This window comes from Hyperolius riggenbachi, chromosome 5 (assembly GCF_040937935.1).
Source record: "Hyperolius riggenbachi isolate aHypRig1 chromosome 5, aHypRig1.pri, whole genome shotgun sequence".
In the NCBI taxonomy this organism is placed as follows: Eukaryota; Metazoa; Chordata; class Amphibia; order Anura; family Hyperoliidae; genus Hyperolius; species Hyperolius riggenbachi.
Window position 1 is genome coordinate 89,191,582 of NC_090650.1, and position 25,032 is coordinate 89,216,613.

The 25,032-nt window shown below is 44.9% G+C and overlaps 1 protein-coding gene and 1 long non-coding RNA gene across 7 annotated transcripts in view; one reads left to right on the plus strand and one right to left on the minus strand.

Moving 5' to 3' along the window:
* LOC137518306 (ATP-binding cassette sub-family B member 5-like) overlaps positions 1–6,788 on the minus strand; it is a 232,054-nt gene extending 225,266 nt beyond the window's left edge. For all 4 annotated transcript variants that reach the window (XM_068235981.1, XM_068235978.1, XM_068235983.1 and 1 more), the window contains exon 1: positions 6,702–6,788. In XM_068235981.1, the coding sequence (XP_068092082.1) occupies positions 6,702–6,749 (48 nt within the window). In that variant the 5' untranslated portion in view covers positions 6,750–6,788. The remainder of the gene's footprint in view (positions 1–6,701) is intronic.
* The window catches only part of LOC137518307 (uncharacterized), a 67,775-nt gene that overhangs the window by 37,330 nt on the left and 5,413 nt on the right, over positions 1–25,032 (plus strand). For 2 of the 3 annotated variants that reach the window (XR_011020782.1, XR_011020783.1), the window contains one exon: positions 13,246–13,301. This is a non-coding gene — a long non-coding RNA (uncharacterized lncRNA). Of the gene's footprint in view, positions 1–13,245; positions 13,302–19,364; positions 19,421–25,032 lie in introns of all 3 variants that reach the window. The other variant, XR_011020784.1, reaches the window with a different exon arrangement.

Below are 25,032 nucleotides of genomic sequence, written 5' to 3' on the forward strand. Positions count from 1 at the left end.
GGTACAACTCACATTGTACTTGGCAAAATAAATAGATTCTGATTCTAATTCCTCCCAGTGAGAGATGACTCAGGTACAGGCTTGGTAAGTTGGATGAGAAAGTTACAAAATGTACCTACTCCTTTGTGTACTCTTCACTCATTTTGTACCCATCCCAAGTTCCATCCTCCCTGCGTCACATGACACATGACAATTTTATTGTGATGATGAATGAGTACATAGTAGGCCGGAATTGAGGACTGGCATACAATGCATGAAAAGGAAGTTGAAAAAGCAGCAGATAACTACAACCAATGTACTCATGCCAATGTCTGCAAGGGGGTGCAGCAGCACATTAAAATTACAATTACAGTAGGATCCCTTTATAGTAAACTCCACGGGACCAGGAAAAGTAGTTTACTATATCACAAGTGTAATATATCAGAATTTGTCATACTTTGTATATTTATACAGACGTATTTGCTGGGAACCGAGGACTGAGTTGACTTTATCCAGAGGTTTACTATATCAGAATTTACTATAACGAGATTCCGCTGTAACAGTCTCCAACCTGGCCAGCTATCTCCCAGTCTTCAGTCTCCTACCTAGCCAGCCATCTCTCCTGTGGCAGTCTCCTACCCACCTAGCCATCTTCCAGTTTGCAGTCTCCTACCCAGCCAGCCATTTACCAGTTAGAAGTCTCCTACCTGCTCTGCCATCTCCCATTTTGCAGTATTCTACCTGCCCAGCCATCTCCAAGTCTGCAGACTACAACTCGCCCAGCATCTCCCAGTCTGCGGTCTCTTACTCGCTCAGCCATCTTCCAGTCTCTTACCTGCCCAGCCATCTCTCCGCCACCAGTCTCTTACCTGCCCAGCCATTATTATTATTATTATTTAGTATTTATATAGCGCCGACATATTACGCAGCGCTGTACAATGTATATATATATATATATATATATATATATATATATCTTGTCACTAACTGTCCCTCAAAGGAGCTCACAATCTAATCCCTACCATTGCCATATGTCTATATTATGTAGTGTAAGTACTGTAGTCTAGGGCCAATTTTAGGGGGAGCCAATTAACGTATCCATATGTTTTTGGAATGTGAGAGGAAACCGGAGTGCCCGGAGGAAACCCACGCAGACACGGAGAGAACATACAAACTCTTTGCAGATAGTGCCCTGGCTGGGATTCAAACCAGGGACCCAGCTCTGCAAGGCGAGAGAGCTACCCACTACGCCACCGTGCTGCCCCTGTCATCTCCCAGTCTGCAGTCTCTTACTCGCTCAGCCATCTTCAAGTCTCCTACTTGACCTTCCATCTCCCAGTCTGCAGTCTCTTACTCGGTCAGCCATCTTCCAGTCTCTTACATGCCCAGCCATCTCTCCGCAACCAGTCTCTTACCTGCCCAGCCATCTCCCAGTCTACAGTCTCTTACTCGCTCAGCCATCTCTCCGCCAGCAGTCTCTTACCTGCCCAGCCATCTCCCAGTCTGCAGTCTCTTACTCGCTCAGCCATCTTCAAGTCTCCTACCTGACCAGCCATCTCCCAGTCTGCAGTCTCTTACTCGCTCAGCCATCTTCCAGTCTCTTACCTTCCCAGCCATCTCTTCACCAGCAGTCTACTACCCGACCAGCCATCTCCAAGTCTGCAGTCTCCTACCTGCCCAGCCATCTCCAAGTCTGCAGTCTCTTACTTGCCCACCCACCTTCCAGTCTCCTACCTGCCCAGCCATCTCTCCACCAGCAGTCTCCTACTTGACCAGCCATCTCCCAGTCTGCAGTCTCCTACTCGACCAGCCATCTCCCAGTCTTAAATCTCCTACTCGCTCAGCCATCTCCCAGTCTTTATTCTCCTACCTGCCCAGCCATCTCCTACTCACACAGCCATCTCCAAGTCTGCAGTCTCCTACCTGCCCAATCATCTCCCAGTCTGCAGTCTCCTCCAGGCCAGCCATTACCCAGTCTGCAGTCTTCTATCTGCCCAACCTTCTCCTAATCAACAGTCTCCTACTTGCCCAGCCAACTCCCAACCTAGAGTCTGCCATATTGTAGGATACACTAACTTATGTTTTTTTATTTTTTATGTTTTTAAAGCAACAAAATTGTGTCTGAGGAGGTTATGCTGCCTAATTACGCTGTTTGAGGGGACACTCTAATTGTGGTGTTTTGGAATATGCAACCTATTTATGTTTTTAAAGTTAAGCTGAAGTGAAAATAGTCTGATGATATAAACAATTTTATTTATCCTCCTATTCCTAAAAATGACCTTTTAGATATCCCACAGTTAAATGTTATGTTTAAAAACGTAAAAATGTAGATGTATTGTTTTGTCTATCCTCAAAGACACAGTGTTTCTGTGTAACAGACAGCTCAAATATGCAAACTATTGGCCTTTTTTTATCGATCCCTGGCTCTCAGAAACCATTCTCTGCCCCAAAAGTGTTTTATGGCTACAATTTCTTATTAGTGAGGGTTATGCTATAGGCCATACTGGAGATGATCATACTTGCATAGCTCAATGTTAAATCTTTCAGGTAGAAAAATAACACAGCATAGTAATTTGTATTCTTGATCTCATCATGCTACATGTCACTTAACCCCCTACCGACCACCTAACGCCGATCGGTGTCTGGAAGATGGCAGCCCCAGGACCGCCTAACACCGAAAGGCATCAAGTCCTGGGCAGGGTTTTGCAGTGGATCGCGCGCTCCCCTACGCTCCGCTATCAGTCTACCAGCGGCCACTAGGAGACTGTTAGATGGCGAAACCGCCATCTATTTACATTGTACAGCGCTGCGATCTATGAATCCCCTGGAGAGGCTCAGAGAGCGATTGGCTTTCATAGGCAGATGCCTATGAGAGCTAATCGCTGTGTTTGTTTGCCGGGGGAGGGAGAAAGGGGGGATATAAAAATAAATAGAAAAATGACAAATTTATTAGAAATAAAATGACAAATAAATTAATAAAAAAACACACCCTGCAGCAGCGATCAGAGCCCACCAACAGAAAGCTCTGTTGGTGCGCAGAAAAGGAGGGGGGTGGGGAATTCATTTGTGTGCACAGTTGTATGGCTCGGCAGCGAGCATTTAAAGCTGCAGAGCACTAAATTGTAAAAATAGCCTGGTCACTAGGGGAGTATAAACCTACGGTCCTAAACTGGTTAAGGTTCCCTTCAAGGGGACACTCTACCTAACTATGTTGTTTTGGGGGTACATTAGGCCTTACGTATGGGGGCTACATGCAGCCTAATTATGTTGTTTCGGTTCCCGAACAAAATAGAAAAGAGGCGGCACACCACTGGCTGCAAAAAGTTGCTTGTATTGGGGAACAGAAACACTACGTTACAGACTTACAGGTCCTATGTGAAGTGCATAATTATGTTGTTTTGGGTACCAGCCTGCTTGATTGTGCTGTTTGAGGCCTATGCCTGTTTATGTTTTAAAGGTGAAGGCTCTGCCAATAATAAATTAAGTCGCTGGCCTAAGGTGTGTACAAATCTTTGATGAATGTCGCCCGTCCTGGATTTGGACCCGATACCCTTGGGTGACATCACTGTGGGCTGGGTTGCACAGATGTATGTCAGCTGTGTAGCTGACAATGCGCTCTGCTGCTATGCGGGGAGGTGGAGGGAGGATGGAGTGGCGAGTGTGTGAGTGTCGTGAACACTGTGGATTGGCCATGGGGAGGGGGGGGAGAGATTGAATTGATCTGTTGGGCAAATCGCTTATGGGTTAGGGGTTGTTGGTCGTTGTACACACATTATCGGCTGAGACAGTTGTTTTCGGCGGCCTCAGGCAACTTTTGTAAAAGCCTTCAGAATAAATATACAGATCAGATGCGTTGACTCTGGTCTGACTGTACTGGCTGCATGCTTGTTGCAGGTGTGGGGCTTGAAGAAATAAAACACTACACTTTATAGAGAATTGATGTGTGCATCAAACCAAGTAACACCTGACAAATCGGGCTTTTGCAAATTTGGCCTAATTGGCTACTCACGAGACATAGCTCATGCAAATATACATTTGCTTTCGCTTGCCAAAGTTTGCAGGGTTAGAACCAATACCGCAAAGCAGTTGCCCTGCGGGAATTAGTTCATGCTACATTAGCACTATCCAGGAGCGCCACGGGGAGGCTTCCCAATGCCTCCATACAACCGGGGTGCCGCGAGGCCCCAAGCGCTCTCACTGCCTGGAAACCACAGCGGCATCCTGGAGGGGGAGGCTGGGTGGTGCAGGCGACCCCCCCAAGCGTGGCCAGCGCCGGGAAGAGCCGCCCGAACCTGCCTCCCAAAATTATAAAACAGGCACTTACCTTAACGACTATTGCGTTCTGCTACATGAGCACTACTTGGGAGCGAACACATGAGAAAGGAGTGTAGCATGGACCACTCCAAATGGGGGGGGAGGCAGGCGCAGACAGCCTGCTCCAGGGCTTGGGGCCCCGCGGCACCCCGGTTGTATGGGGGCATTGGAAAGCCTCCCCGTGGCGCTCCTGGATAGTGCTAATGTAGCATGAACTAATTCCCGCAGGGCAACCGCGGTATTCGTTCTAACCCTGCAAACTTTGGCAAGCGAAAGCAAATGCATATTTGCATAAGCTATGTCTCGTGAATAGCCAATTAGGCCAAATTTGCAAAGCCAGATTTGTCAGGTGTTACTTGCTTTGATGCACACACCAATTCTCCACCAATAAAGTGTGTTGAAGTGTGTTGAAGAAATAAAAGTCTAATGCTGGGAATACACGTTACGTTTTTTCGATTTCTCACAGAAGTGAATGGTAAAAAGATAAGAAAAACGAAGATAAGAGAATTGAGCAGAGAATTGAACGTGAAAAACGTAACGTGTATTCCCAGAAAAGAGCTCAGCATAACAGCCAGGCGACTGGCATTGTTTATACAGGAATGAAAATGGCAGCCTCAAGATTCCTCTCTCTTCAGATTCCCTTTAAATCTTTGATGGACACAGGAAATGTGTCCCCTAAATTGCCTTCCTCGGGGTATGTGACAGCAACTTTTTAGTTCCCCTGACATTTTTATTCTGATTTCATTTTACTGTGCTAATTTTGCAAATAAAACAATATATACAACTGGTAGATGTGGGCAAGAAGCATAAATACAGCAGAATCAGTTAAAAAATGTATCTGTATAGTGATGATATCATCACTATACAGATACATTTTTTAAACTAAAAACCATAAAAATAATTAGACCGCAGCTGTGGTATCTTGCAAGGAAACTTGCTGGAAACCGTAGCAACAGTATACGCCTTAGTGTAAAAGAAACCCAGACTTCTCCTCCGTTTGTCTTAGTGGAGCTGCACAAAGTGTTAATTAAAATGCATTCCTCCTTCATATTCTCTCTCTCAAGAAGAGCTATACTAGGCCAATGAAAGGCGAGTGTCCAGTAATATCACATGACTAGAAATGGTGACTTCTGGACAATGGCTCTTAGGGGAGGGATGACTCTTAGGGGAGGGATGAGCAATATATATGACTCAGGCTGAAATATTACTCAGTACACAAATGAAACAAAGACTTATTTTAAAGGAAAGACAGGCATGGAGCAATGATAAGATAGCAACTATAGATGAGATATGACTTTTGACAAGTAAATCTACCCACGCAAGTGCACATGTGCAATAACTGTTTGACTAATCGTGTTCGTAATGCTGGGTTTCCACTCATTTCCGAAAACAGACGCAGCACCCGTGCTGATGTGAATTCACATCTGAATGGCTATCGCCTTGTGTGGAAAACTGCAGCAGGCAGCAACCCTTCCCCCACGATTTGGATAATAATAGGCTGTGATTCCGCAGTCGAAGATGTGTGCGGGAAATTGCTGCGATTCAGCTACAGTGTGTTAGAGATTTAACAACATTATTACTTTTAAACTGCAGTATAGTAAAACAACCGCAAGATGTCACTGTGCATAAAATGTGGGATTGTTATTTCCTGTATTGTCTATGTTCCTCTCTGTTCTAAGTAAGCTGCATTACCTGATGGTGGTGTATGACATACCTCTGCATGTTTTTCTTCAGTAAAGAGTTCTATCTTGTTACACTGACTGCCTATCTGCGAGTACAGACCCCTCTGCTCCATCACAGTGGAAACAGGTCCTGGGACTAATCTAAAGTAATAAATCCATAGTTTACCATTCTGCCAATGGCATTTCCACTTTTTGCGGGCAAAGAAACAGAAACCAAATCAAATTTTCAGTTAACCTCTACAGTAACAACTACTACGATGTTTTAATTGGTCTGTTTGACTCTTCACAAGATCTGGTCCCGGGTTCATTTAAGGTTATGAAGTAGGCTAAGGTTGGGCCTTAGGTTAGGAAGGGGTTAAGGCAAGGAACTAGGAAGAGCTTTCGTCGCCATGTGAGTCGCCGTGGTAAGAAAATCTGACGAAGCAGGATTATGCCGGTACCACGGCTGCTGAGAATAGCATCTGACCTCATATTTTATGTTTATGGGTATTGTTTAGCCTGATTGGAGTTCGCTTCTAATAAAATGAAAGAGAAAAGTTTATCGACTGTTAAAGTAACCCATTTTTTAATAGATCTTGAAAAGACATCCTGCCACCTGGACACTAACTTCCTCTGGTGCCATGCTTTCATGGGTGGTGTAATTATACTACGGCCGCTGTCCACATGCGGAGTCTATGTTGTAATATTGGAATTCCCAGCATTGTTCCTGAGTTTGTATTTCCTTACCCCTGAGCGCTGTGTGCTTTGCCTTCTCCGTCTGCTCTGAGCAGCCATCCTGTCCCTTTAGCTTCCCAGCAGAGAGTGAGCTATGAGCAGAGAGCTGCCAGGCTGTGAGGAGGGAGGAGTCCTATAAGAATATCTTTTGTAGATTTCTTTTATTGGCAAACTCTGCTTCCTGGCTCTGCTGTAGCAACACCTGGGATGGCAGGCAGTGGAATCCCAGGCAACAGGTAGAGCAGCTATCATGCTAATGGGTATCAGTGTCATAGGAGATGCCTGACTTCCTTACACAATACACACACCACATGTTACATCACAGATATGACTGGGGATTTCTGCAATGGACAGAGCAGCGACTGGAGGGCGGGGATTGTCAGCGTGGGACTGTGTGTGTAATGTGCAGCGTGTACAGACAGCTCAGTTACTATACTTAGCTGGTGTCGCCTCATTATGTTTTTCAGCATAATCTGGGATAGACACAGGATCCTGCCTCTTTTTTAGACTGTGTAGATTTGTATGTAATATTTGGCCATTATGTTAGAGTCCCAAAATGATAGAGAGCTTGGGGGTATCTTCAGGTCACATTACAACCAGTGGATAGACGCTGCTGCTGCATCATACGCTGCCTCTTCCTACTCCTCCTTCACACAACCCTCCCCCTACACTGTCTTCTTAAAGGTGCCCATCGTTGATACAATGTAGATTGTATTATTTTATCAAATGTATGTTGTACAAAGGTAAACTGAGTGAGTTTACAGTGAATGGTTACCTTAGGTAGACATTCATGTAAAAAAAGGAGCCTGGGGTATTGCCGCTAGTACAATATCCGTATATGTAAAATTACAGATATTCTACTTAATTCCAATAGTAAAATATTGGTAATTTTTACTGATATTTTACTATGCCTTAGCCTAACCCTTCTCTCACACAAAACCCTTCTTCTACCGCTGCCTAATTCGAAGAACCCCCTCTACTGATGCCTAACCCTAAGACCTCCCTCACTGATGCCTAACCAGAAGACCTCCCTCTACTGATGCCTAATAGGGATGATCGGAATGAGCAAATAACGGATTCTGTCAGTGTTAAATTCCGTCGCTATGAAAATTCCGCCGGATTTGTACAAAATTCCGCGGAATTCTGGATTCCATCGGAAAAATTTAAAAAAATCACTAAAGTATTCTCCCTTCCTATTCCCTCCTCCCGGAGCGAGGAGGGTCTCAACTTCCAGGGAATTGTAGTATTTCAAAAGCCAGCTTACATATCGTGGCTGGGGATTGAACCCAGGCTGGGCTGGAAACTGAACCCAGGTCGCAGTGTGTGGTAGGTAACTCACTTAACCACTATACCACCACCAACACAACATGCTGAAGCCAGCCTAGCATGTACCATTATGATCAATCCAAAAGAAAAATTAGGTTGCTTAAGGATTTGTAGCATGTCAAAAGCCAACTCACATTGGCTGGGAATTGAACCCAGGCTGGGCTGGGAATTGAACCCAGGTCTCAGTGTGTGGTAGGTAACTCACTTAACTACTATACCACCAACACTACATGCTGAAGCCAGCCTAGCATGTACCATTATGATCAATCCAAGAGAAAATTTAGCTTGCTTAAAGAAAACCTAAACTGAAAATTAAAAGTCAAAATAAGCATACACAAGTTATACTTACCTTCCATGTTGTCTACTCCTCAGTGTCTTTCTCCTGTCCTGCGTCCTGTTTGTTCACTGTGATCAAGGGAATTTTCCGTCCTCCATTTTGAAAATAGCCATTACCCATAACAGCTTTCTGGTCAGCACACAGTTAAACTGTAACATCGCCCACTTGAGCGATAGGGAAACATGGACATTACCTGGTACATCAGTTTTCCTCTCAGCTATAACTGACAGCAACTGATATTTTACTGACAGCAACTGATATATTTCAGATCTGACAAAATATTGTCAGAACTGGAAGAGATTATTGTCAGAAGAAAATGGTGAGCTTCTGAGAGGAACTGATTGCAAGGTAACTATGTAATGTTCATTTGAAGTTACCTCATGTGTTTATTTTAAATATTTTTACTCAGTACAGGTTCTTTTTAAGGATTTGTAGCCAGGCATGGCCTTGCCTTTTGTGTTCAACAGTTGTCCGAAGAGAACCCCAGATAGCCAGGTAGATTAATCTCTCTCTCTCTCTCTTTCTCTCTCTAGTAGGGATGGTCACCGATTTCCGCGGAGTTGTACTCTCCGGAATTTTTAGGCGGAAATTGGTCATTCTGTTCCGTTTGGTCGGAACGTAATTGCTTTTTCAATCTGTCGGAATTCCGAAATTGCCTGTGAAATTCTGCCGGTATCCGTTGATGGTTTTAACCTGCCTGGCGTTCTATTAAGATCGCCAGGCAGGCTGCGGGAGGGTTTTTTTTTAATAAAAAAAAAACTATTTCATGCAGCCAACTGAAAGTTGGCTGCATGAAAGCCCACTAGAGGGCGCTCCGGAGGCGATCTTCCGATCGCCTCCGGCGCCCAGAATAAACAAGGAAGGCCGCAATGAGCGGCCTTCCTTGTTTTGCTTACATCGTCGCCATAGCGACGAGCGGAGTGACGTCATCGACGTCAGCCGACGTCCTGACGTCAGCCGCCTCCGATCCAGCCCTTAGCGCTGGCCGGAACTTTTTGTTCCGGCTGCGCAGGGCTCAGGCGGCTAGGGGGGCCCTCTTTCGCCGCTGCTCGCGGCGAATCGCCGCAGAGCGGCGGCGATCAGGCAGCACACGCGGCTGGCAAAGTGCCGGCTGCGTGTGCTGCTTTTTATTTGAGCCAAATCGGCCCAGCAGGGCCTGAGCGGCAGGCTCCGGCGGTACTGGACGAGCTGAGCTCGTCCAGACCGCCCAGCAGGTTAAGCTGAAAATTCAGTTCAGTGGCATCAAGTCCTAGAGAGAGAGAGAGAGAGAGAGCGCTCATTTTTCTCTAGGGTATATCACAATGGTACACGCTAGGCTGGTTTCAGCATGTAGTGTTGGTGGTATAGTGGTTAAGTGAGTTACCTACCACACACTAAGACCTGGGTTCAATTCCCAGCCAATGTGAGTTGGCTTTTGACATGCTACAAATCCTTAAGCAAGCCAATTTTTCTCTTGTATTGATCATAATGGTACATGCTAGGCTGGCTTCAGCGTGTAGTGTTGGTGGTATAGTGTTCAATCATATCACTTTCATGTAGTATAAGCTTCACCAATCAATCATTCAAGGTATTTTCAATCTGGTGGCCCTTATACTATATAGATTTGATAAATCTGTACAACCAAGACTGTATGGTGTGTGTTGAGCTTAAGACACTCCCTCTACCAATGCCTAACCCTAAGACCTTCCTCTATTGATGCCTAACCCTAAGACCTTCTTCTACCCCTGCCTAACCCTAAGACCTCCCGCTGCCTAACCCTTAACCTGTCCCCCAGGTGGTACCTAACACTTAACCCCTGACCCCCCCATGGCTAACACTTAACACCCCCCTTAACCTTCCCCCCTCCCCCGCCGCAAACACGCATGTGATCACGCGCAAACTTTCATTTACACGCAAACGTAATCCTTTACCTTCACGCGCGGCAGATCGCGTGTTAACTGCTGTGCTATCAGTTATCACGCTTTTGTGAATCAAGCCCTATGTGCAGCCAGTGGGAGCGGGCAGTATTAGGTCCGCTCTGCTGGTCCGCAGTGATGCGGCTGTAGCCCGGGGCAGATACGCTCCCCAATAGGCTATATGGGGGTACGCCTCCGCCTGACCCAGGATTATCAAGGACAATAGTGCGGTCTGCTTACTGCCACAGATCCCACAGATCCGTTGCAGTGTGACAAGTGTGAATGGCTCCTGTGTATAACATAGAATCCGTTCACTGTCCGCTTAGCAATGAGCAGAGAATGGACAAAAAATGTCTGTTCTCCGCTCTAGTGGAAAAGCAGCCTTACTGGCACTGATCAGGAATGGTCATGTCTTTATATGATCGCTATTTTGAAGCAATATTGGTGGGGGAAGGAAACTCCAACAGAGCATCCACCTTCCTTCCCCCAGACTAACACGCAGAGCAGACAGGAATTAGTTTAATTGTGCTAGAATTATTATCGTTACTGCTAACAGTTTGAACCTTGTGATTGTTGAATTCTCCATATCCTGTGCCGTGGCCTTGGCACTTTGAAGCTGCTCCCTGGCTGTCCCCAGAAAGTGGCCTTGCTGTTTTGTTCCAGTCTTATCATCTCTGGAGCTCAGAAACAGACAGAACACAGGCTCATTCTAAATGAATTACTCAGATCTGTACACAAAGGAGGGAGCATTACTCTGTTGAAAATTGTTACAATCATTTTATTACAGCCAAGTTCCAGTTCCAAGTTCTAGTATTAAAGCAGCATGGAAAGCCATACTATCCCAGGAAAAAACACATATAAATAGATAAATACTTGTTCTACTTACATAACATATGTATTGTACTGTCCACATTTTGATTTTAGTTAATCTTATATAGTAAACAAAGAGAAAACTGTTTCAGGCCTTTTCCATTTTTATTACCTCTGTCTGAACACAATCCTGATGTAATTTCCTCCCTTACTGTTTTTTTTTCTCCCAGAAACTGCACTGTCATATCTAGCTTGCTTTGTAAACACATGTAAACACAGCATAGCTTGTATTTCAGCAGCTTCATACTGAACTGCCCTCAGCCAATCAGTGAGGAGTAGGAATGTGGGAGGGGAGATAACAAGCTCCCTTCTCCCTGGCAATGTACCAAACAGAGACAGGCTGACTGAGATAAGATTTATTACAGCAGAAATATTTCTTATTATATTGGAATGCTTGCACTGCAGAGAAGGTTGTAGAACGCGTAATAAACACAGAGCTGTGAGTAAATGGAATTTGATTTTATGGCTGACAATCCCACTTTATGGCCCAGTGGCGTAGCTAAAGAGCTATAGGCCTCAGTGGGAATTTTACATTGGACTTCCTCACCTGCAATCCTACAGTTAGGGACGGCCCTGCCTTAAGGTGGCCACACACGATACAATAAAATGATCCGATTTTACGGCAATTCGATAAAAATGATCGGATCTACAGAAAAAATCGAAAGCTTTTTTTTCATTCGACTGAAAAATCCGATCGGATTTCCCGTTTTCTTCGATTTTGATCGACTTGGAATGCCAGCTTTTTCTTCAACCTTTCTAAAGATTGTATGGTGTGTGTTAGATTGTCAATTTATTAATATACACAGCCTAGCAATTTTGTCAGCGTTTCCAATCATTTTTATCATAATTGGGGAAAAATTGAACACAGGTGTGTGGTGCAATTCTTAAATTGAACAGATATTTAAAGAATTGTATGGTGTGTGGCCACCTTAAAGGTGTTAAATATCTGTTCAATTTAAGAATTGCAATCAATTTTTCTGACTGATTGTAACATTTCAAAAATATGACCAATGTACCACACACCTATGTTCAATTTTTCCCCAATTATGATAAAAATGATTGGAAACTCTGAGAAAATTGCTATGGTGTGTATATTTATAAATTAACAATCCAACACACACCATACAATCTTTAGTAGAAATTGAAGAAAAATATCTGGCATTCCAAATCGATTTAAATCGGAAAAAAATGGTAAATCCGATCGGATTTTTCAGTCGAATGAAAAAAAAGCTTTCGATTTTTTTGAGAGATACGATCGTTTTTATCGAATTGCTGTAAAATCGGATCATTCTATTGTATCGTGTGTGGCCACCTTAAGAGGACTCACCGAGAAGCATGTGATCAGTTTGATCAGCTGCAGGAGAGGACTGGGACCTTTTGGTCTGGAGGGAAAAAAAAAACTAGAGGCCCGTTTTCATGGCAGTCCCAGCCCAAATGATGTCACACAAGCGACCCACGTGCTATATGCCGGTACTCACGTGAGGCGCCAATGCAGAAATACAGCAAGGACACTTGAGGAACAGTGTAGCAGGTAAAGTATAATGCACTGGCCACATAATAAACTTTGAGGGACAACGGCCTTGGTTTCCGTCACGTTCATGATTATTGCACTTGATCGACCACATCGACCTGAGATTTCCCAGCATCTCAGATCGATACATTCAACTAATTTCCACCCAAAATCACATTGTTGATTTATAATAATTAATTAATAATAATTATTGAAACAGTTGGATCGACCAGCCCTAAATTATAAAATGAGAGGCAGCCTGGGGGGAAATCTCCCCCCTTCCCCCCTGGCCAGTCCTCCCCTGATCAGCTGATAGATTTGTAAGGTTCTGATTTGCTGTGATGACTTCCTGGGTTAATTTCCTGGTTTTACAAATCCCTTGATCAAACTAATCACATGCTTCTCTGTGAGTTCTCCCCAAGGCAATGCCATCCCTTCCTATGATGTTGGATTTTTACAACAAATGGTCTGTGTACTTATATATCTTTTACTGTCAATTGAGATATGCCATTGGCTTGTTCTACAGTATATATTCCATGTATATTCCACGTAGTCTGCACGTTAGCAAATTATTTCCTGTTTTCAGATGTGTTTTTTTCTCCAAATGTCACAACACAGACATCTGATGTATTTGATAATGTTGCTGTCTAGAAGAGAAAGGGCAACGTAGAAAGGTAAGAGAAAATACCATGCAGCACTAATGTAACACTGAGTTCTATTTTACTTCTCGGCTTATAGGTACTTGCAAAGTTCAAAAATCTTCCTCCTTGGAATTGTTTGACCCCCCAAATGCATCAAGTGTATGATTGGTTCAGTCAGGAACAGTTGATGTTACAGGATTGAGATGTAAAGGGAACCTGAACCAAGTAAAATTATTTAAAGTAAACACATGCTGTACCTGCAAATGAATATCACATATTTTTTTTGTTTAACACAAATTTTATTAAGTTTGCATAACATGGATAATAAACAGTATACATATTTATGAGCAAAAGCCTCTTTGAATAACATAGTATACATCAGGGTTATGATATAGCACGGTGGCGTAGTGGTTAGCTCTCTCGCCTTGCAGCGCTGGGTCCCTGGTTCGAATCCTAGCCAGGGCACTATCTGCAAAGAGTTTGTATGTTCTCTCCGTGTCTGTGTGGGTTTCCTCCGGGCACTCCGGTTTCCTCCCACATTCCAAAAACATACGGATAAGTTAATTGGCTCCCCCTAAAATTGGTCCTAGACTACAGTACTTACACTACATAATATAGACATATGGCTATGGTAGGGATTAGATTGTGAGCTCCTTTGAGGGACAGTTAGTGACAAGACAATATATATATATATATATATACGCTGTACAGCGATGTGTAATATGTCGGCGCTATATGAATACATAATGATAATATATTATCTTTGGTGTATCAATGTCAGTTACCATCACAAAAGTCAGTTTAACAAAAATGTTATTAACATAAACATATAGATTTTGACGGATAAAATAAGAGAAGAGTAACAAATACCTAAGTAAGGATAGAGAAAGACAAAGAAGAATAATGATAGTGGAACCAACAGGAAAAAAAAAAAAAAGAAAAGTCTATTATATAGGTCTGTCCTCTTATACAGTAGTTTATATTTAAATAGTGGTATCATCAGGTCCCAAATGAGGAGATATACATCCAGTTTTTATGTCCCTAGGCTATTGTAGAGACAGTTAATAGGTTATATGTATAGAGATTGTGACGAGAGGGGATAGAATATTTAGTTTAGTCAAGGAGGAATATCATTTAGAAAGTATGTTTCCCATGGATCCCATATCTTATCATGTCTAGATTCTGTATCACTTAGTAAAGCTGTTAAAAATTCCATAACTTTGCTCCAATTAATTTTAGCTATAATTTCAGAAATTGTGGGGATGGAAGAACTACGCCAATGAGAGCCTAAGGAAAGTCTAGTGGCCGTTAGAATAAGTGTAATTAGTCTCATAGAGCTTTTTTTTAGTTCTGGATATGGGTTTACCTAGTAGCATACATATAGGATCCATGGGGACATGAATGCCTCTTATTTTCAGAATCAACGTTTGACTATCCACCCATAGCGGCTGAACTATGGGGCAGAGCCAAAAAATATGTTCTAGAGCAGGGGTCTATAATAGTTTTACTGAGACAGCGCTCCTCTTCTTTGCACTGTGCCACCTGCAAATCAAAAAGAACTGCACATAGTGTAATACTGATAAATTGACATCATAACAAAACACCCCTAAAGTGCAAAAAGTGCTCCGTCAGTGCTCCACTGCAAGTGACAAATTCCACAAGACCCCCTTAAGGATTGCACGCTCACCAGAGGCAGACCACCTCAAATCCAGGTGGGTCTAAAGCTTAGGTTCAACAACCACAGACTCAGCATCAGATGAAGTCCAAAGGTTTTAATCCAATACCTCATAAAAACAATAAAAATCGGACATAGCATAAAATCCTTAACAATAAAACCAATTGCCCTGCGCTGAATGCGCACTCACGTCATCCAAGTTGGTTAAGCGCCTATCGGGTTCAATACCCAGCGGTGTTTGTCCTGTTGCGGCTATCGGCGTCCCGTGCCCGCTATGACTCTTCCGCTGTTTAATTAGATCTTCCTCCACGCAAACTCCTTACTCTCTGTGACGTCAGACGCTCCTGGCTCCGCCTTACGCGTTTCGTCCGTGCGGACTCATCAGAGGCTGACGTCACAGGAGCGGCCGACGTCTTAAATACTCTTAATTCCGGATTAGCTTGAGGCGCATCACGTCGCGGCCATGCTTACGCTTGAATCGCATCACATGGCCCCGTACGTCAATGCGACCTGGAGGTCGCACTGTACTGACGCTTCCCTGCATTTCATAAATTTAAAGCTGCTGCCATCTAGTGGAATAAAGTTATAGTGCCCCCAACTTCCAAATTACATATATAATCCATTTCCATGCATTTAAAAAGTGTGCAATATACTGCAATTTCATAATTACAACCCACCTACATTTCCTCTATTGGTAAATTACATATGTAAATGCATGAAAGCATCAGTATTATCAGGTGCCACCACTGGTTATTGTTGCATCGCCTCTGTTTCACCTGACTTTTGTTGCTCTATAAAATTACCTAGGTCCCAGTTTTTATATCACATCCAGTACAATATTATTGTGCGTCCCGTTTAGGGCCCCCATTTACACACTCTTTACCCGGGCCGGGCATTGTATGGGGGGAGAATCCTGTAAACCCCCTTAAACAATACCCTGTTCCCCACCAAGGTCCTAACCCCTTCCTCTATGTGTCCCCTTCCTTTTACCAGGGGTCAATCCCATATGTGTATATCTCAGGTCCCAAGATTCTCAACACACTGACATTTCACATAGCATATTCTCCCAACCCCTCCCTCCCCAATAAAGAATATATATATGTAATTTGGAAGTTGGGGGCACTATAACTTTATTCCACTAGATGGCAGCAGCTTTAAATTTATGAAATGCAGGGAAGCGTCAGTACAGTGCGACCTCCAGGTCGCATTGACGTACGGGGCCATGTGATGCGATTCAAGCGTAAGCATGGCCGCGACGTGATGCGCCTCAAGCTAATCCGGAATTAAGAGTATTTAAGACGTCGGCCGCTCCTGTGACGTCAGCCTCTGATGAGTCCGCACGGACGAAACGCGTAAGGCGGAGCCAGGAGCGTCTGACGTCACAGAGAGTAAGGAGTTCGCGTGGAGGAAGATCTAATTAAACAGCGGAAGAGTCATAGCGGGCACGGGACGCCGATAGCCGCAACAGGACAAACACCGCTGGGTATTGAACCCGATAGGCGCTTAACCAACTTGGATGACGTGAGTGCGCATTCAGCGCAGGGCAATTGGTTTTATTGTTAAGGATTTTATGCTATGTCCGATTTTTATTGTTTTTATGAGGTATTGGATTAAAACCTTTGGACTTCATCTGATGCTGAGTCTGTGGTTGTTGAACCTAAGCTTTAGACCCACCTGGATTTGAGGTGGTCTGCCTCTGGTGAGCGTGCAATCCTTAAGGGGGTCTTGTGGAATTTGTCACTTGCAGTGGAGCACTGACGGAGCACTTTTTGCACTTTAGGGGTGTTTTGTTATGATGTCAATTTATCAGTATTACACTATGTGCAGTTCTTTTTGATTTGCAGGTGGCACAGTGCAAAGAAGAGGAGCGCTGTCTCAGTAAAACTATTATAGACTTCCAAAGTGGACTTGACAGATAGCGAATACTCTGAAACTTTTTAGCTTCATTACAGGGTGTGAAAGTATATTCAGTGGGCGCAGTTTGCAATAATTTTATAGAGCAGGGGTCCCCAACCTTTCCCGGCCCGGGGACCACTTTCTGACCAAATTTTTTTCCGGGGACCGCCGCGGGGGAAGTGGACGTTGGGTGTGCGTCCTAGTGGACAGTGGAGTGGGTTACGGGGGGGGGGGGGGGAGGGTGCCGCTGGCGAGGGTGCAGTGGCATAGCTAGCATAGTTGCCCCAGTATAGGGAGTTTAGTTGCCCCAGTATAGCCATTATAGTGCCCCAGTATAGCCAGTATAGTGCCCCAGTATAGCGCCCCAGTACCCCAGTATAGTGCCCCAGCATAGTGCCGAAGTATAGCCAGAATAGTGCCCCAGTATAGCCAGAATAGTGCCCCAGTATAGTGCCCCCGGATAGCAAGTATAGTGCCCCAGGATAGCGCCCCGGTATAGCCAGGTGGTGGTCCCCGCCGCTGTTATTACCTTAACAGCGGCCGCTCTCCCCTCTTCGTCGCGTGTATTTATTCAAGCAGCGTATCTCCCGGCTGCTCTGTGTGATGTGACAGGAAGCAGGGCAGCGGCTTCCTGTAGCGGCTATATGTATCGACGTTACTATGGTAACCGAGCCCTTCTTCCTGTGCATCACACAGAGCAGCCGTGAGACGCTGCTTGAATAAATACATGCGCTGGAGAGGGGATAGCGGCCGCTGCTAAGGTAATAACAGCGGCGGCCGCGGGGACGGGCGGGAGGGGGGTTGAAGAGGACAGTCCTGCGGCCCAACTGGGAGCGTCCCGCGGACCACCAGTGGGCCGCGGACCACAGGTTGGGGATCCCCGTTCTAGAGTACCTAGATGACCACAGCCCCTCCAACAGGTATCAGGAACATCAGGATATGTCTGAGACAATACTTCAGGGGTTCTGTACCATCGAAAAAGTATTTTATAAATATTTTCTTTTACTTGTGTGCACATGGAGGTTAGTTTCACATTTTCCCAGATAGAAGACCAGTCTTCTATACTTATGGTTTGACCCGAATATTACATAGTTACCTTGCCACCAGTTCCTCTCAAAAGCTCACCATTTTCTTCCAACAATGATCCCGTCCAATTCTGACCAGATTTTGGCAGAGCTGAAATATATCAGGGGCTGTCAGTTACATATCAGTTGCTGTCAGTTATAACTGAAAGGGCAACTGATGTGCAGGGCAATCCCAATGTCCATGTTGTCCTATGGCTCAAGTGGTCAATGCTACAGTTTAACAGTTTGCTGACTTGGAAGCTGTTACAGGGTCATTGCCATTTTCAAAATTGAGGATCGATAATTCTATGAATCACAATGAGCAAACAGGAAACGGGAGAGGAGAAAGAGATTGATGAGTAGACTACACGGGAGGTACGTATGATGTGTGTATATTTGTTTTGACTTTTCATTTTCAGTTCAGGTTTGCTTTAAAGAGGGGGACTGCTAAATTCAGGACAGCAGTGACAATGTTAAAATAATGTGTGAATGCTGTCTCAGGGTCAGAGTAGGACAGAGAACTTAGAGTTTTCAAAACATCAGCCAGGGAGCGGAGATAAAAGGTCATGATAATTCCAGCACAAGTGAATGGCTGAAGTGCTGGGGGAAGTGTGTAGACAGGGAGGAAAAGATTGTGAAAATTACAAGGTTGTGGTCTGCTGGAGGATTTGGAAAGTTATTAATGCTTGAAAAATGTCAGAGTTCAGTAAAGAAAAGGTACAGAATGTGTCCATCTTTGTGAGTGAGGGTGAAGGACCACTGGGACCTCTCCCAGTGGTCCTTCACCCTCACATGAGATAATAAATTAAAGGGGAACTGAAGAGAGAGGTATATGGAGGCTGCCATGTTTATTTCCTTTTAAGCAATACCAGTTGCCAGGCCCTCCTGCTGATCCTCTGCCTCTAATACTATTAGCCATAGCCCCTGAACAAGCATGCAGCAGATCAGGTGTTTCAGACTTTAAAGTCAGATCTGACAAGACTAGCTGCATGCTTGTTTCTGGTGTTATTCAGATACTACTGCAGATAAATAGACCAGCAGGGCTGCCAGGCAACTGGTATTAATTAAAAGGAAATAAATACGGCAGCCTCCGTATACCTCTTACTTCAGTTCCCCTTTAAGGTTTAAAGACACCTCATCCTCCCTTCAAAGCAGTTGTGATGTTCCAGTTGAACCACCTATCTATACGTGAGCAAAAGTAATGAATGAGCAGATATTACTACTGTGCCAAAATACTATTTACTATAACAATGTCATGTTAAAGTGAACCTCCAGACTAAAAATCTACTCGGCAGCACTGAAAAGGCTTGTTTTTCTTACCAAAGCATTTTTACCCTGATGCTGTGCAAAGCATGATGGGATTTCTGATGTTGTTGTTCTTATTGGCTAGCAACTGGGAGGGGTGATCAGGACACAGGACAGTTGGAACTGTGTCTCATGCTCTCTATCACCTTCTTTCAGCAAAAGATGGCTGCCCTCATGAAATCACAAACATTTGCCTGTTCTTTTAAAACAGGGTGGGTAAGAGATTATATTACCTATCTATTTTAATTAACATAACTAATTTAACTTAATGACAGTATGTTTGTTTAGGCTGAAGTTCCTCTTTAAACAGTATTAACCCCCGACCAGCAGTCATCCATATTGCCAAGTTGCCAAATGCCAATTACTCACATATATTTCAACAACCATGTCTATGATTTGATATGACCCAAATCATTTCAAGCAGTCAATTTAACTTTGGTAAATCAACCCATATATAGTAGCAAACCCATGCTTTGTATACTGACATGTGGTTGTGTTTCTGCAAGATGACTGGTACTTTTACAAAGACAACCTCTTCTGAAATGTTAGCTAAAACCTTCATAATCCTCTTCATACCAAAGGGGATAAAAAAGAATTTGCATGTCAAAGATGGGGATTAATTTCTCCTAGACCTCGCTTTCTCACTGCTTTTCTTGAACTCAAGGTGAACTGATTTAGCAGATGTTCAAAATATACTGTATATGGAAGCTCCTGAACAAAGCATTGGATACTGTCCAGATTTTAATGTATCAGCATTATATTGGGACATATAATGATGCAATCGCTAAATCATTGCATTTATCAGCCTGCTGTATAAAGATGGCCATACATATAACGATTTTGAGGAGCAATCGACCATCTGACTAGAACATTTTATCGAAAAGAAATAACTAACCAATGCAGGGTCAGATTTGTACTTTTTACCGCCCTAAACCAAGAGTCATCACCCCCCCCCCCACACACACACACACACCACCTTGTGTGTACATGCACACACAATATTATATCACCGATTGTGAGCTCCTCTGAGGACAGTCAGTGACATGACTATGTACTGTGTAACGTGCTCCAAAAGATGTCACTGCTATAGAAATACATAAGCATAATATGGTAGGACATTAGACTATGACTATGGTAGGATTAGAATAGATTGTGAGCTCCTCCGATGACAGTCAGTGACATGACTATGTACTCTGTAAAGTGCTGGAGAGGATGGCACTGCTATATAAATACAATTGTTCCTTTACAGAGAGATTTCTCCCACTTAGCATGGGCATGTGTAAAAATACACCCCAAAACACATTATACTTCTCCTGAGTACAGCGATACCACATGTGTGGCACTTTTTTGCACCCTAACTGCGCTAAGGGGCCCAAAATCCAATGAGTACCTTTAGGATTTCACAGGTCATTTTGAGACATTTGGCTTGAAACCAAATGTCTCAAAATGACCTGTGAAATCCTAAAGGTACTCATTGGACTTTGGGCCCCTTAGCGCAGTTAGGCTGCTTTTTTACACACAATTGTCCATTTACAGAGATATGTCTCCCACCCAGCATGGGTATGTGTAAAAATACACCCCAAAACTAGAGTTGGGCCGAACCTCTGATTTTAGGTTCGCGAACCGGGTTCGCGAACTTGCGCGGAAGGTTCGGTTCGCGTTAAAGTTCGCGAACCGCAATAGACTTCAATGGGGATGCGAACTTTGAAAAAAAAAATTTATGCTGGCCACAAAAGTGATGGAAAAGATGTTTCAAGGGGTCTAACACCTGGAGGGGGGCATGGCGGAGTGGGATACACGCCAAAAGTCCCCGGGAAAAATCTGGATTTGACGCAAAGCAGCGTTTTAAGGGCAGAAATCATATTGAATGCTAAATGACAGGCCTAAAGTGCTTTAAAACATCTTGCATGTGTATACATCAATCAGGTAGTGTAATTAAGGTACTGCTTCACACTGACACACCAAACTGTTCACTGAACAGAACAGGTATGCAGTGGCGGGTTCACTGAACAGAACAGGTATACAGTGGCGGGTTTACTGAACAGAACAGGTATGCAGTGGCGGGTTCACTGAACAGAACAGGTATACAGTGGCGGGTTCACTGAACAGAACAGGTATGCAGTGGCGGGTTCACTGAACAGAACAGGTATACAGTGGCGGGTTCACTGAACAGAACAGGTATGCAGTGGCGGGTTCACTGAACAGAACAGGTATACAGTGGCGGGTTCACTGAACAGAACATGTATGCAGTGGCGGGTTCGCTGAACAAAACAGGTATACAGTGGCGGGTTCACAGAACAGGTATGCAGTGGTGGGTTCACAGAACAGGTATGCAGTGGTGGGTTCACAGTACAGGTATGCAGTGGTGGGTTCACAGAACAGGTATGCAGTGGTGGGTTCACTGAGCAGGTATGCAGTGGTGGGTTCACATAACAGGTATGCAGTGGTGGGTTCACAGAACAGGTATGCATTGGTGGGTTCACAGTACAGGTATGCAGTGGTGGGTTCACAGAACAGGTATGCAGTGGTGGGTTCACTGAACAGGTATGCAGTGGTGGGTTCACATAACAGGTATGCAGTGGTGGGTTCACTGAACAGGTATGCAGTGGTGGGTTCACAGTACAGGTATGCAGTGGTGGGTTCACAGAACAGGTATGCAGTGGTGGGTTCACAGAACAGGTATGCAGTGGTGGGTTCAATGAACAGGTATGCAGCGGTGGGTTCACAGTACAGGTATGCAGTGGTGGGTTCACAGAACAGGTATGCAGTGGTGGGTTCACAGAACAGGTATGCAGTGGTGGGTTCACTGAACAGGTATGCAGTGGTGGGTTCACAGTACAGGTATGCAGTGGTGGGTTCACAGAACAGGTATGCAGCCAGGGACAAGCTAAGCCTAACTAATCTTTCCCTATGAGAGAGTGTGCAGCAGCTCGCCCTACTCTCACTAATGCAGGCACACGAGTGACCGTAATGGTCGCCGCTGCCTGCCTTTTAGTAGGGGGGGAGTGGCTCCAGGGGCTAGTGTAGCCTAATTGGCTACACTGGGCCTGCTGACTGTGATGTAGAGGGTCAAAGTTGACCCTCATGGTGCATTATGGGGCGAACCGAACTTACGCAAAAGTTCACCTGCGGGACGCGAATGCGAACCACGGAAGTTCGCATGGAACCGTTCACAGGCGAACCGTTCGGCCCAACTCTACCCAAAACACATTATACTACTTCTCCTGAGTACGGTGATACCACATGTGTGACACTTTTTTGCAGCCTAGGTGCGCCAAGGGGCCTAACGTCCTATTCATAGGTCATTTTGAGGCATTTGGTTTCTAGATCTAACGATCGGTGTAACACAGAGAGAGGATCTGATTACCGGTGATCTGCAGTATCACAGGGAATACAGATATATACCAGATTATAGATGATCTGCAGTATCACCGATAATCAGATATATAAACTAACCTCTGGTCACCTGAGGAGTGAGAGTGTTTGGTGCAAACAGTAATATACAGAGGACTGGACCTCAGAACAGTAAGGAGTCCAGCACAATTCCTTCTAGACTCTCTCGGGAGGAGTCAGGCTAAGAGAAGGAAGGAGAGTGACACTCGAGGGGAAATGTCACTACCAGGACTGGGAACTGCCTCTAACAGTAAGGTCGGTTCTCGAGGTCGGACAAGCCAGGTCGTAACCACACGAACAGATAGAGTGCAGATTCAGAAGGCAGAGGCGGAGTCTAAGGTACAGGCAGGGTTCGGCAACAGGGTATCAGAGATATCGAGGTACAAAATCAGAAGACAGATGCAGAGTCTAAGAACGAGCCGGGGTTCGGCAACAGAGTATCAGAATAACGAGGTACAGGATCAGAGTTCAGGAGAATAGTCAGGCAGGCAGAAAGTCATAACAGATAATCACAATCAAACTAGTACTTTAAACTATCAACAGAATCTAACTAAGTGTAGGATTACAGCTCCAGCTGGTCCCGGCACACTTTAGGATCTGACTCAGGTCTGAGTGCTACCACTATGTGATCGCAACGCCAGACAACCAGCAACTGAACAGCCAGCAGTATATATACACAGCTACTCTCCAGCACCTCCCCAAGTGCTGGACCAATGAGAGGACTCTGAATTGTCAGCTGACCAGCCTGGTCAGCTGACCTACTTCTGGCTGCCATATAAGTTCTGCCTCTCTGCGCGCACGCGCGTCATTCTAAACCCAGAGGGACTATGGGTCCCAGCCACACCAACACTGTCTTGTCCTGCACCTGCTGCCCCATGTGCGGGGTTGGTCGCCCCGCCAGCGGCCCTGGCAGCGGCCTCTCCGCGCTGGAACAAAGTATCGGCGGCAGGGTCATGCGCGCTAACCGCCGCGTCAGACGCGGCGGTTTCTCCGCGTTCCGCCATGCCCTTCCCGGAGACAGCCGCCTCACGCTGTACAGAGGCGGCTGTCTTTCTGCGTTTCCTCACACTAGACTACTCCTCACGGTTTAGGGCCCCTAAAATTCCAGGGCAAAATTCAGAGGTTCGGCCCAACTCTAGTTTTGGGGTGTATTTTTACACATACCCATGCTGGGTGGGAGACATATCTCTGTAAATGGACAATTGTGTGTAAAAAAGCAGCCTAACTGCGCTAAGGGGCCCAAAGTCCAATGAGTACCTTTAGGATTTCACAGGTCATTTTGAGACATTTGGCTTGAAACCAAATGTCTCAAAATGACCTGTGAAATCCTAAAGGTACTCATTGGACTTTGGGCCCCTTAGCGCAGTTAGGCTGCTTTTTTACACACAATTGTCCATTTACAGAGATATGTCTCCCACCCAGCATGGGTAGGTGTAAAAATACACCCCAAAACTAGAGTTGGGCCGAACCTCTGATTTTAGGTTCGCGAACCGGGTTCGCGAACTTGCGCGGAAGGTTCGGTTCGCGTTAAAGTTCGCGAACCGCAATAGACTTCAATGGGGATGCGAACTTTGAAAAAAAAAATTTATGCTGGCCACAAAAGTGATGGAAAAGATGTTTCAAGGGGTCTAACACCTGGAGGGGGGCATGGCGGAGTGGGATACACGCCAAAAGTCCCCGGGAAAAATCTGGATTTGACGCAAAGCAGCGTTTTAAGGGCAGAAATCATATTGAATGCTAAATGACAGGCCTAAAGTGCTTTAAAACATCTTGCATGTGTATACATCAATCAGGTAGTGTAATTAAGGTACTGCTTCACACTGACACACCAAACTGTTCACTGAACAGAACAGGTATGCAGTGGCGGGTTCACTGAACAGAACAGGTATACAGTGGCGGGTTTACTGAACAGAACAGGTATGCAGTGGCGGGTTCACTGAACAGAACAGGTATACAGTGGCGGGTTCACTGAACAGAACAGGTATGCAGTGGCGGGTTCACTGAACAGAACAGGTATACAGTGGCGGGTTCACTGAACAGAACATGTATGCAGTGGCGGGTTCGCTGAACAAAACAGGTATACAGTGGCGGGTTCACAGAACAGGTATGCAGTGGTGGGTTCACAGAACAGGTATGCAGTAGTGGGTTCACTGAACAGGTATGCAGTGGTGGGTTCACAGAACAGGTATGCAGTGGTGGGTTCACTGAACAGGTATGCAGTGGTGGGTTCACAGTACAGGTATGCAGTGGTGGGTTCACAGAACAGGTATGCAGTGGTGGGTTCACAGAACAGGTATGCAGTGGTGGGTTCACTGAGCAGGTATGCAGTGGTGGGTTCACATAACAGGTATGCAGTGGTGGGTTCACAGAACAGGTATGCATTGGTGGGTTCACAGTACAGGTATGCAGTGGTGGGTTCACAGAACAGGTA